Genomic DNA, 18,694 nt, shown 5'->3' with positions numbered 1-18,694 from the left:
CGAACATCAATAGGCTTAGACTACGTTAACTTACCTTGTTTCAGCGATGCTTGGTGAAACAGCATAGAGTGGATGTCTTCTGTTCAGATGCTGAATCATGGAAGATGTGCTGTTGTGGTATGCCAGCTCTATTTTGCAGTAGAGACACTGCACCTTGTTCTCTTCTTTATTAAGTGTGTAATGATCCCACACTTTAGACAATTTCTGCCGTTTATTTATAGATCTATTCTCCGCCATCGCGCCAACTAAATTCAAAAGGTCCGTGTGAATAAACGGTCCGTGTGACACAATCAAATCCCTGCGCCGCGCGTATAGTGCGCGTCATAGGAATTTAACGAGGCTTCGAGGCAGAGTTTTTGCCTTGAGGAATTTTTGTAATCGAGTAACTCGAGGAATCGTTTCAGCCCTATTTGTATTTTATATTGGGTCAGCAAAGCGACGAGGGTGATTTAAATGTCTTGAATTTTCATTCTTGGGTGCTCTTTTTTTTGTTTTTTATTGCTTCCATTCTCCTCATTTGTAAGTCGCTTTGGATAAAAGCATCTGCTAAATGTAGTTTAATGTATGTAATATAACTGTCCCTTTTTAAGAATGGTTTGTGCTCTTTGTGCGTTTACACACTGTCTTGCTGTGGAAGGTCCTCACTTCTAAATTGACATTGTATTGTAGTTGAACTCTGATCTCTCTTACGCATAGCCCCATTTTTATGGCCGACACATAAATGATTGAAATACTGGCATTGTTCCAAACCCCAGAAGCTACCTTGCTGTGTATCTGAAATGGACCCTTAAAGATTTACGGCTCTGTTCGCAGCCACAAATGCTGCAGTCATGTTCTACAAGTAAACATTTCATTCAGTTTCTCCACAGGGCATCAATTGGTCTCCAACTCAATTCTTGGAGGGCCACAGCTCTGCACAGTTTAGCTCCAACCCTAATCAAGCACACCCGATCCAGCTAATCCAGGTGTGATTTGGAGTTAAAAGCTGTGGCCCTCCAGGAATTGAGTTTGAGACCAATGTCCTATGGAGAAATTGATTTAGAACATTAACTTAACTAAGACCAATCTACTGTGAGCCACGAGGTTATTAATCAGTGGTATATGCTTTTGATAAAACCAACAGCCACCATTAATTTAGCAAATTTTTTAATGAATCCTGTTTAATAGTGGAATTCCTGGTGGAAAAATTACATTAACCAGAAATGTTCAGGAAACAGACACTCGCTATACCTGACCACTCCAGTGAAGCAATGCAAATTCCCTATGCTTTTAGACTGTTAGACAACTTAAAATGACATTGCCTTTTTTGAAAAGTCCCTATGGGAAAAATTACCTGGAACCAAGGCCTCTTCAAAAGTGGGTGAATATACTGTCACGCTCTATAGCTCTCCTCACTGGAAGGACACGCAACTCACAGCTGGGTTCCAGCAGAGTTTTAACATGAAGCTTACAACACCCTGCTCTACTAGTATAAAACTGCATAGCACTGTCAGATAGGAGATGTTATTGTGACCAATCGGTAAGCCCCTTCCCTTGAATGCAGATGAGCCATTAGCAGTTGAGTATCGGTTTGAAATCTTTAGGTTTAGCGCCATAAAGCTTTCATGGGTTTGATGAGGTTTATGCTACAAAAAATTGTAAAACGATGTATCCTGAGAGTATCTTTGGCTAAAACTAGCTAATGTTAAAGTTTGAGAGTCAATGCTAATGTACAAACATAAATGGTGAACTGTTCTCACGTCATGTTCAGTGTAGGTCCTCTCCATATTAAACTGGATGAATGTCGGCCGGCAGCCATATCACCCTGGAGCCCAAGACAGGTTTCCCACTGAAGCTAAGCAGGGCTGAGCCCGGTCAGTACCTGGATGGGAGACCTCCTGGGAAAACTACATTGCTGCTGGAAGAGGTGTTAGAGAGGCCAGCAGGGGGTGCTCACCCTGTGGTCTGTGTGGGTCCTAGCACCCCCAGTGTAGTGATGGGGACACTATACTGTCAACAAGCAACGTCCTTCGGATGAGACATTAAACCGAGGTCCTGACTCTCTGTGGTCATTAAAAATCCCAATTCAAAAAGAGTAGAGGTGTGACCTCGGCATCCTGGCTAAAATTCGCCCATTGGCCTCCGACCATCATGGCCTCCTAACAATCCCCATATCTCGGTCTCCTCTCCACCAGTAAGCTGGTGTGTGCTGGGCGTTCTGGCACACTATGGCTGCCGTCGCATCATCCAGGTGGATGCTGCACACTGGTGGTGGATGAGGATATACCTCCTGACTAGGGCTGCACGATATTGGGAAAAAATTACATTGCGATTATTTTATTTTTCTGCGATATTGCGATATTAAATAAAAAATTTTCTTACAAACAAAAATGGGGTGAGCACACTTACATTCTCATTTTAAATGATTTAAACATCGACACCATCGTGTCAATTGATTAATATGCGCGAGGGAGAGAGAGCAAGACAGCGCTTGTGTTGTTCGAAGATATTGAGTGTGCGGCCTGGGCGCTCTCTCTCTCTCTCTCTCGCGCGCGATCTTTCTCTCAGGCCGGTGACAGGTGCAATATTTGAAAATCGATAATTATTAATTAATTTTTTTAATTACATTTATATCTGGATATATGTCAACCTATAGACTTTCAAACATCTAAGTGTCATGAATTAATATGAATCTGTGTACATAATGACATATAAACATATTTTCCTATTATATTTTGCCTGGAAACGCTTCCAGCACGATTGCGTGTAACGTGAAAAATAGGTGTTGGTTCTATTTTTAACATGCACGTGTTTTCAGAGCGCACCTGAGACGCGCGTCTCACGCAGGCAGTCTGCAAGCTCTAATCTGTTAACATGGGAGCCGAATTAAAAACGGAAGGAGACGCTTGCGCCACGCATCTAGTGTGTTGCCGGCTGCGCTTTCGCGCGCTCTCTGGCCCATACAGTTAATGAATAACGGATCAACTACGACAGCCTACATCGCACATCCTGCGATGTGACTATCGTGGATTCGTACATCGCGATATCGATGCTTAAACGTCACATCGTGCAGCCCTACCCCTGACTATGTAAGCGCTTTGAGTGTCTAGAAAAGCGCTATATAAATGTAAGGAATTATTATTAATTAAATGAATTGAATCGTACCCTGCGGTACATGAACAGTGAAGATCCTGAAGATGTTGTCATCTGTTATCATGACCGTAACACAAGGATTCTCCTGCTTGCATTGTGCATTGCGAAATTAGTCCCACAATTAATTGTCAAGTCTTTCATAGATCCCTCCATGGCATATTTAAGTCCCAGTTGAATGTCCCTCAACAAGAAGTGGTCCTTCTGTGTCCAAAATGAATCAAAAACATCTTGGGACAGCTGTCATTGTAAAACAGTTAGCAACTCTGAGCTAGCGACAGTAACTAAGGGGGTTGGGGCTTACCGAAAGGTAATTAGAAGTAGTGATTGAATGCCATATGGCATGTTTCAGTAAAGGATGCCTGCTTAAAGGAAGGCTTTTTTTTTTCTTCTTCTTTAAAGCATGTTAGAAGTTTACCAGTAATTCCTTAAATGCTGCCGATGGGCAGCTCTCTAGGTTTTGGTAGAAGGCCATTGTTTTGAATATAGCAAGGGTTTTATTGCTGTAAGTGGATTAAATTTGTTTCCTCTTTTTCTCACAGACATAATGGAGCTCCCTGAAAGCATTTCATATTGTAAAACCCTCCAAGTAGCAGATTTTAGTGGAAATCCTTTGACAAGGTAATTGTGCACTTCAGCTTCTGTGTGATATTCTGATCCTGTATGATCGCTGACATCTTTTACGAAGCTCAATGTGTGGTGTCTGTTCATTAATAAAAATGCTGGAAAACTATAGTAAGTAAAATATCTATAAAAATGCTACAAGATTTTGTGTTATGTTAGAGTACAGTTTTGTTTAGTTTTGCTGTTGTAACCCTAACTGAATAAAAATATATATATATATATTTTCAGTAACACTTTAGTATAGAAACCAGTTCTCACTATTAATTAGTTGCTTATTAGCATGCCTATTACTAACATATTGGCTGTATATTAGTGCGCATATTCTGCACGATCATATTCTACATCCCTAATCCGATCTAATGCCTAAATTTAACAACTACCGCACTAACTATTAATAAGCACCACATTAGGAGTTTATTGAGGAAAAAGTCCTAGTTACTGCTTTGTTAATAGAGAGAATTGGACCTTAACATAAAGTGTGACCCTAGTTTCTAGTATAATTCTTATTGAATTAATAAGACACTGCATCTGTGCTTAGCTAAAAATTTTTAGTAGCTTGTAGTGAAGTTTACGACTTTTTTAAAGAAAAGCTTGTGAGTACTGATCTGTTTTTGACTGCAGTTGTAGAGTAGCTCCTCCAACACTTCATCAGGTTGGTAATACAGATCCACAGTCATTTTTCTGTGTGCTTCTTGTGGTGTGTGCATTGGAGTCTTAATTGCATGTCTATTACACCACAAATGCGTTGACGGCATCTGTGCGGTTTATTGACAGTATCCTAATAGCTGTGTTGTGCTCGACAGGTCATGCGTTATGCATTAGCACTGGATCCACTTTGACCCAGTTTGCCAATTTGTTCCCCCAGTTTGCTGGATGTTATAATGCTTGACTGCTTCTGTATTCTCTGGTTATTTTGTAACAAACCACCACATGGTTTGGTTTTAGTTTACTGGCAGAACTTTCTTGTTAGCAACTATATTTGTTTTGTTCATATTTTATACAGTAGTGAGTAGGGGTGTAACGGTACGCAAAAATCATGGTTCGGTACGTACCTCAGTTTTAAAGTCAGGGTTCAGTTCATTTTCGGTACAGTAAGGGAAAGAAATGCAAACATTAAACTGCAGGTTGTTTATTACTATAAACTTTTTTTTTTTAACAATTTGTTTACACTTTTCAATAAAATATATATAAAATAAAAATATAATAAGTAATAACATACTGCTTCAAAGTTCTCCACTAAATAAAATACTCTCAGTCTCAAACCAGTATCACATGATAAAATATAATGAAAAATATAAATAAATAACTGTTTACAGTGCAGCATTACCAATCCCAGCTTGTAGGCCTGCTCAGATTTAAAAAATATATAACTTTTCCAAAGTATAAAGTTGCAGCATCAACACTTTCAGTTTTTAGACCTGCTCAGATTTCATTTATTAGGAATTAAGAGCAAAGGTCTGTTTAAATGCCGACGGGAGCTGCATTTGAATTACAATCGCTTTTTTTCCTAGCTTTAGTGATGATCACACTAGCGAGATAGCTTTTAAAACTTTCGAATCAGCTGCAGGGCGGGATTTGCGCTGAACGCGGAGACTTCCGCCTTTCGTGGAAACACGAAAATGTACCTAAGTTCCACACACACAATATTGCATTCGGCCATTTGGTGCACACGTGTACCGTACCGAAAACCCTGTACCGAAACGGTCCGGTACGAATACACGTACCGTTACACGCCCCTTGTAGTGAGTGATCATGTTTTGCTGGCGTGAGCATGCTCTGTTCTTTCACCTGTCCAGCAGAGGTACTTTATTCTTTCCTGACATTCCCTGTGTGAACTGACTTTTGTTTTGTTTTGTTTCAGATTGCCAGATAGTTTTCCGGATTTACGGAGTTTAACATGCCTTTCCATCAATGACATTTCTTTACAAGCACTTCCAGAAAACATTGGAAAGTAAGTGGTGTGCATCTTTCAGCTGCCGTCCAGTTAGTTTTTTTATGTACTCTCTTTTATTAGACCAGATAATCTGGCTCTTTGTTTGCAATGTTTACAGGGATATTTTTAGGATATTAAGAGGGTTTGATCTATGATGACATTCTCAGATGATCTCGTGCAATTTGTTGTAGACATTCAGTCTTTGAGATGAACTGACTTCGTTTGCTACATCCTTCCTAGATGTGGTGTCTTCCTTCTCTGTATTGTAAGACACGTATCAGCATCTGATAATTATCCCATGACTTACTGACTATTGCTGATATGATAACAGAACTTTTTAAACTTTTAGTCTAATTTCAGAAAATGTATTCCACTTTTTCAAATTGTGTTAAAAGCATTTGTGACCCTGCAGCACAAAAGCAGTCATCAGTAGCACAGGTATATTTGAGCTGAGACCCTGTGATCTTTTAGCTGACTTTTTTTCTCATTGGCTTCCTCTCAGTAAACATATTCTATAGTCAGCTCAGTCATGCACATGCATATTAACAAACAATAACATTAATGTGCAGCACTGACACTGTTTCCCCAGACAGTTATTACTGCAGTATTCAAAGGCTTTAGTTTGTGGGATTGAAATACAGCCTGGAACAATAATCCTCTTTTATTTCTCCCCGTTTTCATTTCAGGAGACAAACCTGATTAATGTCTGTGTGACTTTAGCTGTCTCTGTAGCCTTGAGCTCCAGACGTTGGAAAGCATGTTGAACTCTTGTCCCTTCTCTGGGTTGATTACATTCTCGTGGAGTTATAGTGACAGATAGTCCTTGAAATCAAGCTGGAGGGGTCAGATAGCCACTCGTCGCTTCGCACACATCTTAACCTTGTTTTGAATCCGTCTGCTGAGAAATGAGTCCCTTGATTGCTGAAAGTAGTTTTTTAGTAATGTGAGTGGTTTTGTCTCTGAATTACTGGCTTCTGTTCCTTTTGAATGAGGAACTCTTGTCCTCCTGTTACATAATTTGGTGTATTTATTGTTTTTAAAACCATATCAGGTTTTAAATAGCAGAAAGTCCCTAGAAGCCCTGGAGTAAGTAAACGTGAATGTCAGTGAGGCTCAGAGCAGTGAGCATGCTCTGGAAGATGGGGATCGCTATCTCAGGATCTTCCCCTTCACTGTCAGCACACAGAGGAACCTTATCTCAGTGTCACAGTAAACGAGGAGACATTTCTGTGAGGAGTTTGCTTCTGACTCTTAACTTTTGAACGGTAGCGTATATTGGTTTCCAGAAAAATATTAGTCAGTACAACTGTTTTCAACATTTGATGATACTCAGAAAATCAGCATATTAGAATGATTTCTGAAGAATCATGTGACACATTTTCATGATGCAGAAAATTCAGCTTTCATCAATTACGGTTTACAATATTCAAATAGAAAATAGTTATTTCACATTATAATATTATAATAACAATATTACTGTATTTTTTATTAAATGCAGGCTTTTGTGAGTATAAGAGACATTTCGAAAACCTTTCAAGTCTTAGTCCAATGTGTGTTTATGGTTGAGACGTTATTACTGTGTTTTTATCTTGATATCCTTTAATGGTCTTTATGTGGACTTGGAAGAAGCTTTGTGTTGTACAGGTTACTCTTAAAATATCGATAACATAATGGCAATATGTATAGTGGTCCTATAATGCAAATGAAATTCAGAAAACACATCAGGACAAAATAATCCACTGCTCAAATGTCTAATGATTTACATTTATGCATATACTTAAGATTGTGCATTGTTCCTGTCTTCTATCTAGCCTCTTTAACTTGGTATCACTGGAACTCAGAGAGAACCTGCTGACTTATCTGCCAGAGTAAGTGTACACCTCACAACACTGTGTGTGTTCGTGCGTGTGCGTGTGCGTGCGTGTGCGTGTGTGCGTGTGCGTGTGTGCGTGTGTGCGTGTGTGTGTGTGCGTGTGTGTGTGTGCGTGTGTGTGCGTGTGTGTGTGCGTGTGTGTGCGTGTGTGTGCGTGCGTGTGTGTGCGTGTGTGTGCGTGTGTGTGCGTGTGTGTGCGTGTGTGTGCGTGTGTGTGTGTGTGTGTGTGTGTGTGTGGTGTGCCTAAGGCAAAAGCAAATTGATCTCTAATTATTTTTATTTTTCAATCAGGTCTCTATCTCAACTTCATAAACTTGAAGAACTGGATGTAGGAAGCAATGAACTGTATAATTTGGTAAGTATTGGGATTTTCATGGCACAGTCTAAATGGACTAATATGCTTATTTACTTTCAGAGATAATAATCTGAACTTTTATACAAAGTTGTATACAAGCATTTAACTTGCACACTTATTTTCTAATGATATAGTTGTTTTCTGCTATGATGCATTGTTGAAATATGATCGTTTAAACCATAGCTGTGATAGTTTTCATGACAATTTATTTAAACTTTTTGATAGTCCACTTTAGGCTTTCTACCAACTTTGCAACTACATGTCAACTAATTCTCATTAGTTGACCGTTAGGTTTAGGGTTATAAGTTTAAATATACTTTAGCTTAGAGATTCGTGCTGTCTTCCTCTCGTATAATAATAATGAACTCTCCACATTTGCCATTAAAATAACGCCAAAAAATGTGCTCCGTGCAGCTGTTTAAACAGAAATGTGGTCATAACGAGCTGTCATGACACATTGAAGGGTGTCTAAAAGGGATTTAGGGATTTTGTGATGTATATATTTTTTTATTCACATTTTTTTATTGTGGTTCTTTGTGAAATGGTGTTATCGCAATATCTCTAATTGGTAGTAGATGAAAACTCTCTTCTGGATTCAGTGCTGAGGAGGCATTCGTGCACCAGTCAACAGTTTGATTAACGTACGACGCAGCCTGTCCACTAACACTTTTATTGCTCTCCTCTGAACTATTGGACATCAGTTAACAGTACGCCTATGCACGTATCCGTGTATTTATTAGGCAGGGTCAAATGAAAAAGCGTGACAGATGCTCAGTTTGCGTGAGGCGGGACAGAGGGTAAAATTGCTGAAAAGTACAATGTAAAGCGGGACAGGTGGTCACTCTATTCATCCAGTTATTCATCCAATAAAGTGTAAGCCTGTTTTTCGAAATTGTGTCTAGTACTATATAAATTACAAAGGTTTAATTGGCATGACCCGACCAACCGCAACTCGAATATCATTAAAAATACTTTTGGATGACTCGTGACCGCAGGTGACTGCAGGCACCCGCTCATTTCAGATCAACCCATGCATCACTGTTGCAAACCTCAGATTTGATAATTAAATGCGTGCATGTTGATGATTTTATTAGCAGTTATATTTACCAGCATGTTGTGAGCTCTTTTTACTCCCTTCTCAAGTTTTGCTTTAGTATATTGCTTAACTGCAAAAGACTAATTGCATGTAACAAAAATGATTAACTTAAAGTGATAAGCGTGCAGACAAATACTACTGGGACTCAGAATAATAGTAATCTTTATTCAAAAAGGAAAACAGACTGCTGTTTTCAATCAGATGTATTTATATTTTTTTTTGATAGGTCTCGTGAGATTCACCTATTAATTGACACATTGGGAGGTTTTTCAAGCATTGATTTAGTGTACTGTCATTTGTCCAAGTCTAAAACCCTTGTTTCCATGAATGCGGTCCCTGTTTGACAGAGGCTTAGAGTGCCATTTCACGACAGTTTCGCGCTGGCCTGCATTCTTGTGCACGTCGGTAACAGTCACCTGCTGTGTTCTCGCTGCTCCATCTGAACTCTGTCAAACTTGTTTTCTTGCAGCCCGAGACAATAGGCTGTCTTGTCAGTTTGAAAGACCTGTGGCTGGACGGAAACCAGCTGTCTGAAATACCACCGGTAAAGTATTTCTGACATGTCCTGTTGATGTCTGTCTAGCAGACGGTCGGATCTTCTTTTGCAGATATTTTGTAAACCTGTATTGCTTCAGAAGATGTGTGTACTGCTCCTTAATATTTAACACTTGATTGTAACGTAATGTTTATTAACTAAACACAATTTCCTCTTGAAAGAGACTTCCTCAGTATCCTAGAGACTTTTTTTGTGTGCTTGTGATTGCGTGCCTGTTTTTCCATTTGCATGTTTACATTCGTGTGTATGTGTGTGTGCTTTCTCTGCCTCAGGAGCTGGGGAATATGAGAAGCCTTGCATGTCTGGATGTATCGGAGAACAAGTTAGAGCGCCTCCCAGAGGAGATGGGGAACCTCCTCTCCCTCACTGACCTCCTGGTGTCCCAGAACCTCATAGACGTGTTGCCGGAGGGCTTAGGTCAGTGTTTAGGACCCGACCGCTATCTGATCTGCAGTGCGTGTGTGTGTGCGTGTGTGTGTGTGTGTGTGTGTGTGTGTGTGTGTGTGCTTCTGTGTGGTTGTGCTTCTTAAACTGCAGAAATTAGATGACGGTGATGGAGGAGTGTTTTTTTTTTATTTGGAAAGGGGAGAGACAAAAACTCATTTGCTTTTCTTTTTTTAATGTCAAATATCATTTTCAGCTTATATTAAAGAAACGGTTTGTTGGGCATGTGGTTAACCTCTCTTTTTATTTTATGCAGTAATCATACTGTAATATATGTTTTCCTTTAGGTAAATTAAGACGGCTTTCAATATTGAAAGCAGATCAAAACCGATTAGTCCAGCTCCCGGAGAGCATAGGCAACTGTGAAAGCCTGACCGAACTAGTGCTGACAGAAAACCAGCTGGTGGTAAGTTACAGCACCTGAGACATTGTCTGCATGCTTTCAGTTAGCAAGAGGAAAACATTACATTGTGCTCATTAAAATGAGCTAATTATCTACTTATTGGATTTTAGTTCATTGCATAGTTCTTTTAATTCAAACATAAAATCATCTAAAAAAAAAAAAAGTTAAAGATTTTTAACTTTTTTTTAAAAAAATCATAAAATTTTAATTGCTGATAACAGCATAAAAAGAAGAATGTGAGCTGACTAAAATTGCTCATTTAAATGGTGTTCAGGTCAGTTTCGGCATGGTGTTGGACAGGTGAAATGGTGTTCACCTGTCAGAAATGTTCTGAACCCCAGAAGCGTGGTTATTTATGTGTTTGATTAGGGTTAGATCTAATCTCAGCAGAAAGTAAAGATTAATCTCTGGGAGCGGGGTGTATTCCAGAAAGCAAGGTTAACTTACCATCACATATATCCTGAACTCTTGGTTGATTAATCCAAACCTTCGCATCCTCAAGGCAAATGGAGTAAGTTCATTCAACTCAAGAGTATCTCCACGTTTTACACACAAGACATTCTCAACAGAGCGATGCATTGATGAAGACCCTGTCCCAATGGAGCACTTCATGTGCACTTGCAGTCTTACAGACTTACAATGGCCGCCACATGTGCATGTTCATTAATTCCACGAGACCTTAATGTTTGTCACACTTGTCAATTTAGCATTCAGAAGGGTGCTTGCGAGCGTCTCCTTTGCAGTCGTTATGTGCCCTCGAACCGCACTTCTGCTGAGCCAGCACTGGGGCGAGCTCCGAAGCAGACTTCTGCATTAGAGGAAGACCACGATTATATATATATATATATATATATATATATATATATATTAGTGCTGTCAGACAATTAATCACATTTAAAATACATTTTTGTTCACATAATGTGTGTGAACAAAACATACTGATTGTATATATTTAATAATTTAGTTTATTATATAACTATATTGTAATAATATATAATATTGTGATAGCACTGAAGTGAACTAACCCTGAAACAGAACTTATTCTGGAGCAGATGATGTTCAGAGAAGTTATTTCTTTGGCTATTTACATAGACTGAAAGCTACCGCCATTTTGGAACTGAAGGCTGAGTTTATCCTCTTGCTTACTATTAAACCTGGGTACCCAGGTTTGTCACACAACCTAATTTCTCGAATACCCCCTGACCATAAATCCTCATAAATCCCATTAATGTATGCCCTTAAAAAATGGACAAAACCAACCGTTGGTTTAAAATAACCTTGATTTAAGATTAATCTAGAATTTAGGGTAATTTAAACCAATGGTTTGGTTTGTTCATATTTGACCTAAACATGGCTTGAAACAACCCAGCATTTTTTAGAGTGTAGAGTCGTAATCATATGTGGTCGTCTTTATTTTTTTTATTATTATTTTTTTTTTGTGATTTTAAAATGTGTGCCCCCCCCCCCCCCCCCCCTCTCTCTCTCTCTCTTTCTCAGAATTTGCCAAGAAGTATGGGAAAACTAAAGAAACTATCCAACTTCAACTGTGACAGGAATAGACTGACATCTTTACCAAAAGAGGTATGCCATCCTTGTATGCTGTCATTGGGCCTTGAGGCTGCAGGCCTGGGTGACGTAACTACATTTCCATCATTCTCTGTGGAAGTACCAGGATGTTGAAACCCATGAAACACACACCTAATGTAAATATTTGACCTACTCTTCATTTTGTGTTAAAAGGTTTCAGAGTTCCAAACCTTATCTTTTATTCGACCCAAAGTCCCTTGAATTCACATAAAAAAGAGCTCTCAGGGGACTTGATGGAAGCAGCATGTAGCAAACTGTCTTCTAACAAATCTTGCTTACACTTCACTCCATGGGTGGGACAGTGTGGTTACTGTACATATGCAGTAAATACAGTGGCGCCTACTGCAAATTCTCAGTAACTCTTCTGATATACTTGGAACTAGTTTTTCTTGCTGTTGCTAGTGTACCCGCACACCATGTATTTTTAGACATTACTTTGCATACAAGTTCACAAGGTTGTCAAACTATGTTTAACAGTATTAGGAATGCAAGTTATGTTTCGTTTTGCTAATTACTTGGATTTAACTAACTAACTAAGATTAGGTGAGTGGAGTCGTATTAGCTCAAGGTCATCCAGCTGTTATTTTTCAACTGGATGATGAACTACTCCTTCAGTACGTTCAGTTAAAAAAGTGAAATTGACATGATCTACAGCCTAGTATGGTAACCCATGCTCTGCATTTAATCCAAAAGAAGTCAGGAGTTAGTTAAGAGTCAGTATCCTTCTTTTTAATGACTACTTTCATTGAAGGACTTTGAGTTGTTTATGACTAGAACAAGTCCTTGAAGATTATGTTATGCATTTTCCAGAATAATCTTGATTTTTATTTTATTTAATTTTTTTTATGTTTGAGCAAGACAACTTTGTTATAGTATCTAGTGCCTATTTGAAATATATTCTGATTGCTTGTGATGCTGAACTTATTGGTACCATAGTTTAGTGGTGGTCTAGTATTAAAACTTCTCAGCGTAGAGTACACCCCTCTGAAACTTAACAAATCCAGCTATTATTCTTTACTTAGATGAACCCTAACACATCTTCTGAGATTTAATGCTCATTTAGACATTAAGGTTCTTCTGGGACATAATTTTCCATCAAGTCTGCTCGATCAATTACCAAGGAAGCACGTCAAAATTGTTCAGCAAAATTAGATTTTGTCATAAAAGTGATAAAAATGAGTACACCTTCCTGAAAGTTACCAAATAATACAATTTCAATCAAAAGGTGAGTGCGTTCGACCAAAATGTTAAAAAGGGGAGACAACAATAGAACCACTTGGGAGATGATTGTCAGGAGAATTATTTGCTTATTTCTTACCCCAAAGAGGACAATGGTACGAGGGGAATACCAAATCATTGTTCTAAGTGAAAGAATATCAAAAGGAACACTGACTTTATAAAACAGTGGACTTGTGAGACGGTCCTTGAAATAATCAGGCCTTCACTTTAAGCTTTCCTTTCATGATAAGTGTTTTTTTTCACTAGGAAAGAGCAGGAAAATACCAAGCAAGTGCCCCAGAGCCAGCGAAAGCTATGAAAAGAGTGACTGTCTATCTTACAAAGTAAGACGCAGCCTGCAGAAGTGACATGCGTGGTTGTTGTCCACACTGGAACTGTAGCCAAGGCATAAACTCATTTAACCTTTTCCAAACCTTTTTTTTTTCTTTGTGGATCTTGGGATTTTGTGAAGTAGTGTGGAATTAAAGTTCACCCAAAAATGAAAAAAAATATTGTGATTAATTACACACAAACCCTCATGTCCTTCCAAACTCGTAAGACCTTTGTTTATCTTCGCAACACAAATTAAGAGATTTCTGATGAAATCCGAGATCTTTCTGAACCTGCACAGACAGCAACACAACTTCAGTGTTTCCAGGTCCAGAAACATTAGCCACTTTTCCACGGGCCAGGAGAGGCTAATGGCTTCGCACCTGTAGCACCGAGTCCAAAATAGCACTGCGTTTTTTTTTTTATAAAAGCTATTGAACAAAAAACATTATTATATTTTTATGACATACGAAGCTAAACTTCGTCAGCCAAAAAAACCTAGGCCATTGGCCCAGAGGAAGCACCGGCGAGGCACGATCAAGCCCCTGAAGTGACCGTGGTAAAGCGACTGGCTCTGGCACACACTAGCACGCCCGCTTTTGGCCCGACAATGGAAACACGGCTATTTCAAGAGATCTGTAAAACAGTCCATGTGACATCAGTGGTTCAACCGTAATTTTACGAAGCTACGAACATAACATAATAAGATTAAAATGAGTTCAAAATTCTGTTAACACTTTAGTAAAGGGATTAATTCTTACTCTTAACGAATTGCTTATTAGCATGCCTATTATTAACATATTGGCTGTTTATTAGTACTTAAAAGCAAATATTGTGCATGACCATATTCTACATCCCTAATCCTACCCAATACCCTAAACTTAACAAATACCCTACTATTAATAAGCAGCAAATTAGGAGTTTATTAAAGCAGAAGACCTAGTTAATGGTTTGTTAATAGTGAAAATTGTATCTTAAAATAAAGAGTGACTTAAATTCTTATTCTTGCATGTATGATGTACTTATAATAACTAGGTATTAACCTAACCCCAAACCAAACCATACCCCCGATTATGTCCAATTAGTTACATTGTTTAACTCAGAGACTCACTAGTTGGGTGTCATTGTGTATATAATTTTACCCTTTTTTTTCACATTGGTGCTACTTTAATTTCTCTTTAATTGGATATTGACTACACTGTCTAATCAAACAGATCAACACTCCAGAATCCAGAATGTAATCCTTACATATCAAATATTTGATATTGGGAATAAATGCAGTTTGAACAGCCTTAATCATGCAGCCTTTAGCATTTACAGTTTAGTGTCTTTAATATTAAATATCTTTGTCCTCACAGCAATTCTAAGGTACAGTATTTTGCTAAATAAAGATGTTCAGACTCCATTGTTAAAACTCTCAAAATGCTTGGCACAGTAGCTCACTCTTGCGTTGGCTCGAGTAAGTCTCCCTCCTGTGTGAGCGTGGCTGTCATGAGTGCTGTGGTTTACACACTGACTCATCCCATAGTGGCCCTGCTGCTGCTGTAATTGGTCTAGTGAAATCCTTACACTTCCTAACCAGCAAATCCAGTTCCAGGCCTGATTGAGTTCAGTGAAAGCGCACCTTGGGTCAGTCAGTGTTATTAGCGTGCTGGCCTGGGGCAGCCTGCCATCACAAGTCTCATGACTTTGGCTACCATATACAAACTGTAGTGCTGTGTGTTTTTGTGGCATGACTGCAGTGCTCGTGATGGGGTCGCCTATGGCACACACATTCAGACAAACACACAGTTCGTTGTGCTACTGCTCTGTGTCTTGTGTCATCTTCAACAGCCCTCAAGTGTCTTATGTTCTCGAGAAACCGCCATCTCCTATTCTTAAAGGGTTTCTCTTCCATACTTTCCTGTGTGTGGTTTGAGGACGGGCGCTGGTGACAGCTGAACGAGATTTGAGGAATGCTATTGTCTTGTTTAAACAATGGCTCTGTTTGATTGAGGCAGCTTGTTCTCTGAGACTTCTCTGACCTCACTCAGTGGACAACGCGAAAGCCAGCAAAATATCATGTTCTTGCATTATTTCATCGTCAGGCAATATCAGAGTGTAGGGCTGCACGAGATGACAAACTAAGCAATATTATCATGATCATCAGTTATAAATCGATTATTGATGATTTCTTTTAGTCAAAATTAATTCATGTAACCACATCAGTTATCTAGTTTTAGGATTTATTATTTTTATCATATATTTATAGTTTTTAATTAACACACTTTCTACAGGTGGAAACTGGTAAAACCCTAAGAAATGCTTTCCTGATCCCGTTCTCCTTTCTCTGTCCAGTTCTGCTCTTGTACTAGATGTTAAAACAGTGAAGTTTTCTAATATTAAATCCAGTAATTCCACATGATGGTAATGTTTTTCTGTTGAAACGGTAAAAAAAACTTTGTAGCAAAGCGTTTGCGTCGATACATTTATTTTACAATCACAAACAAAATAGCTTTATGTTTGGATTTATTACAGTATGTCATCTGAGAAGTTTTCCTTTGCAGATCTAGTTACAAAAAATAGCACAGTGGCTTTGTGATTGTGATGGAGAACAAACTGTATTACACATTCATTTGAGCAGAATATCATAATTGATTATGGTTTTGCTGGTCTTCAATGCATCAGCGTTTAATAAAAAAGAATAATTATCTGGGGTCAGTTTCATACTGTTGTAACATCTCTGAACTTCCAGCTTGAAGTCAGCTCATCTTAATGATGAAAAATAACTATACTTGGCCGTTGTGCTCAAATGTTAGCAGTAACTCACAGATGAGAAAACCTGACTTTATCAGCAGTCTGGTGTGAATCGCTCCATAGGAATCCATTGTATTTGAGAGCTTTCATTGCCTTTTAGCTGCCCGTTACCTCTAGTTCAGCCCACCTCTAATTGCTTCTAATTTTAGCTCTGCTGGCTTTCTGTCACTGAAACCGCTTGTTTAGGAAGGGTTTGCTTGCGGTTTATTTCAGCTGTGTTCAATTCATTTTGTTCATCACTCTCGGTCTTCTCAGTCATTTTCCTGCTAGTATTCATATGCTGGCAGAGCTGATATTGTACTGATTTCCGAGCGTTTGGCAGTGGTCACAGGGGAGTTTGCTCATGTTGTTTTGTGATTGTTTTCAGATCGGTGGCTGCTGCAGTCTGAATGTTCTGTGTGTGAGAGAGAACCGTCTGGTGCGCATCCCTCCCGAACTCTCGCAGGCTACAGAGCTGCATGTGCTCGACGTTTCTGGAAACAGGTTTGTCACAACAGCGTTTTCTCACCGGGGGGTTTGTGATGTAGACACACAGAAGTCAAGCACATCAGTGACTGTCTTTGATTGTATCATTTGTATCAATGCATCTCTGTTCCAAATCCATAAAACCTTAATTTATCTTAAAAAATACCCTTATTTGTGCTTTAATGAAATATGAAATATTTATGTAAGCGATTATAATTTTTAATCTTATTAATTAGGGCTGGACGATATGGCCCAAAGTTATATCACAATATATTTCTTAATTTCGGTCGATATGATATTGATATGAACACTATTTACAAAAGCCTCATAAAAACGGCCAAGAATGCAAACAACAGATGTCTGTGCATACAGACTTATGAAAAATTAAATTGCCAAGTCTGACACCTATAATAGCGAGTATAAAACCATATAATATTTTAGAAAATCAATATCTTTAACTTCAAACTATATGCTAACATACAGTACTAGTCAAAAGTTTCTGGACAGTAAGATTTTTAATGTTTTTAAAGATTTCTCTTCTGTTCACCAAGCCTGCATTTATTTGAACCAAAAATACAGCAAAAACCGTAAAATTTTTACTAAAAATACTAAAATAACTTTTTACTATTTGAAAATATCTTAAAATACAATGTATTCCTGTGATTTCAAAGCTATATTTTTAGCATCATTACTCCAGTCACATGATCCTTCAGAAATCATTCTAATATTCTGTTTTGCTGCTCAAAAAACATTTATTATCATGTTGAAAACAGCAGAGTAGGATTTTTTTCAGGTTTCTTTGATGAAGAACAGCATTTATCTGAAATGTAAATCTTTTGTAACATTATGAAAATTACTTCTCATCACTTTTGATAATTTTAAGGCATCCTTGCTAAAGAGCATTCATTTTTTAAAATCTCTTTCAAAAAAAAAAAATTCATACTGACTCCAAGCTTTTGACTGGTAAAGTGTGTATAATGTTACAAAGCTTTTTATTTCAGTGAAATGCTGATCTTTGGATCTTTCCTGAATTTTGTTTTACTAAACTGCTTTAAATATTGATAATCACAAATTGTGACACTGAAGACTGGAGTAATGATTCTGAAAATTCAGCTTTGATCACCGGAATAAATTACAGTGAAGCTACTTCACTTTGAAAATTGTCTTTTGCAAAAAAAAAAACCCATAAGGCATTAGTCACGTGCGCTATAACCGGTAATGCTCCATGACGCTTTGTTGTTCTCTGTAATGCTGGTTGCAGTTCCTGTGCTAACTGTAATATGTTGCGTGACAGTCTGTAATTACTTAAGTACTTTTTCATCAAACTGTAGCACATCTTCAGGGTCCTCCAAGTGTCTTTCTACCATTAAAGGGGTCATATGATGCAATTTCAAATCTTCCTTTCTCTTTAGAGTGTTACAAGCTCTTGGTATCACTTCGGCACCCTCTCCCATCTCATAGTCCATCACAATGTTTCACTGTAGACAGCGTCCAATGCCAGTTTGGGATTGGTAGACATCGCCCAACCATAGTGTGCAGCACATTCTACGGAGGGCGAAGACCTGTTTCCTGAACCAGTAGCCTACAATGCTTCTGTGCACAAAGGCTGTTTCTATAAAGTGGGGCAATTCCAACTTTTCAAGGACATTCTGGCGCTTCTGACTCACAGCCTGTAAGTACATTTACATATTTAAGGAATTTGCCACTGATGTTTCAAATGCAAGTTTTGAGCAGTGTAGAGTACCATTGTTTCTCCGATCACAAATGCAGAGATGGTTTTATGTTTACGCAGTGTAGGGGTGTGTATTTTTTTTTTTACCTTAAAGGGGTCATATGGCGTTGCTAAAAGAACATTATTTTGTGTATTTGGTGTAATGCAATGTGT

General features: G+C 38.4%; 1 protein-coding gene across 1 annotated transcript in view; it reads left to right on the top strand.

Moving 5' to 3' along the window:
- The window catches only part of lrrc1 (leucine rich repeat containing 1), a 40,457-nt gene that overhangs the window by 13,500 nt on the left and 8,263 nt on the right, over nt 1-18,694 (top strand). The window contains exons 3-11 of the mRNA XM_052573005.1: nt 3,672-3,750; nt 5,615-5,704; nt 7,498-7,554; nt 7,851-7,914; nt 9,480-9,554; nt 9,839-9,983; nt 10,298-10,416; nt 11,911-11,994; nt 16,712-16,827. Coding sequence (XP_052428965.1) covers nt 3,672-3,750; nt 5,615-5,704; nt 7,498-7,554; nt 7,851-7,914; nt 9,480-9,554; nt 9,839-9,983; nt 10,298-10,416; nt 11,911-11,994; nt 16,712-16,827 — 829 coding nt within the window. The remainder of the gene's footprint in view (nt 1-3,671; nt 3,751-5,614; nt 5,705-7,497; nt 7,555-7,850; nt 7,915-9,479; nt 9,555-9,838; nt 9,984-10,297; nt 10,417-11,910; nt 11,995-16,711; nt 16,828-18,694) is intronic.

This window comes from Carassius gibelio, chromosome B13 (assembly GCF_023724105.1).
Source record: "Carassius gibelio isolate Cgi1373 ecotype wild population from Czech Republic chromosome B13, carGib1.2-hapl.c, whole genome shotgun sequence".
NCBI lineage: Eukaryota > Metazoa > Chordata > Actinopteri > Cypriniformes > Cyprinidae > Carassius > Carassius gibelio.
The sequence above is the reverse complement of the archived record's forward strand: the minus strand, read 5'-3'. Positions and strand labels throughout refer to the sequence as shown.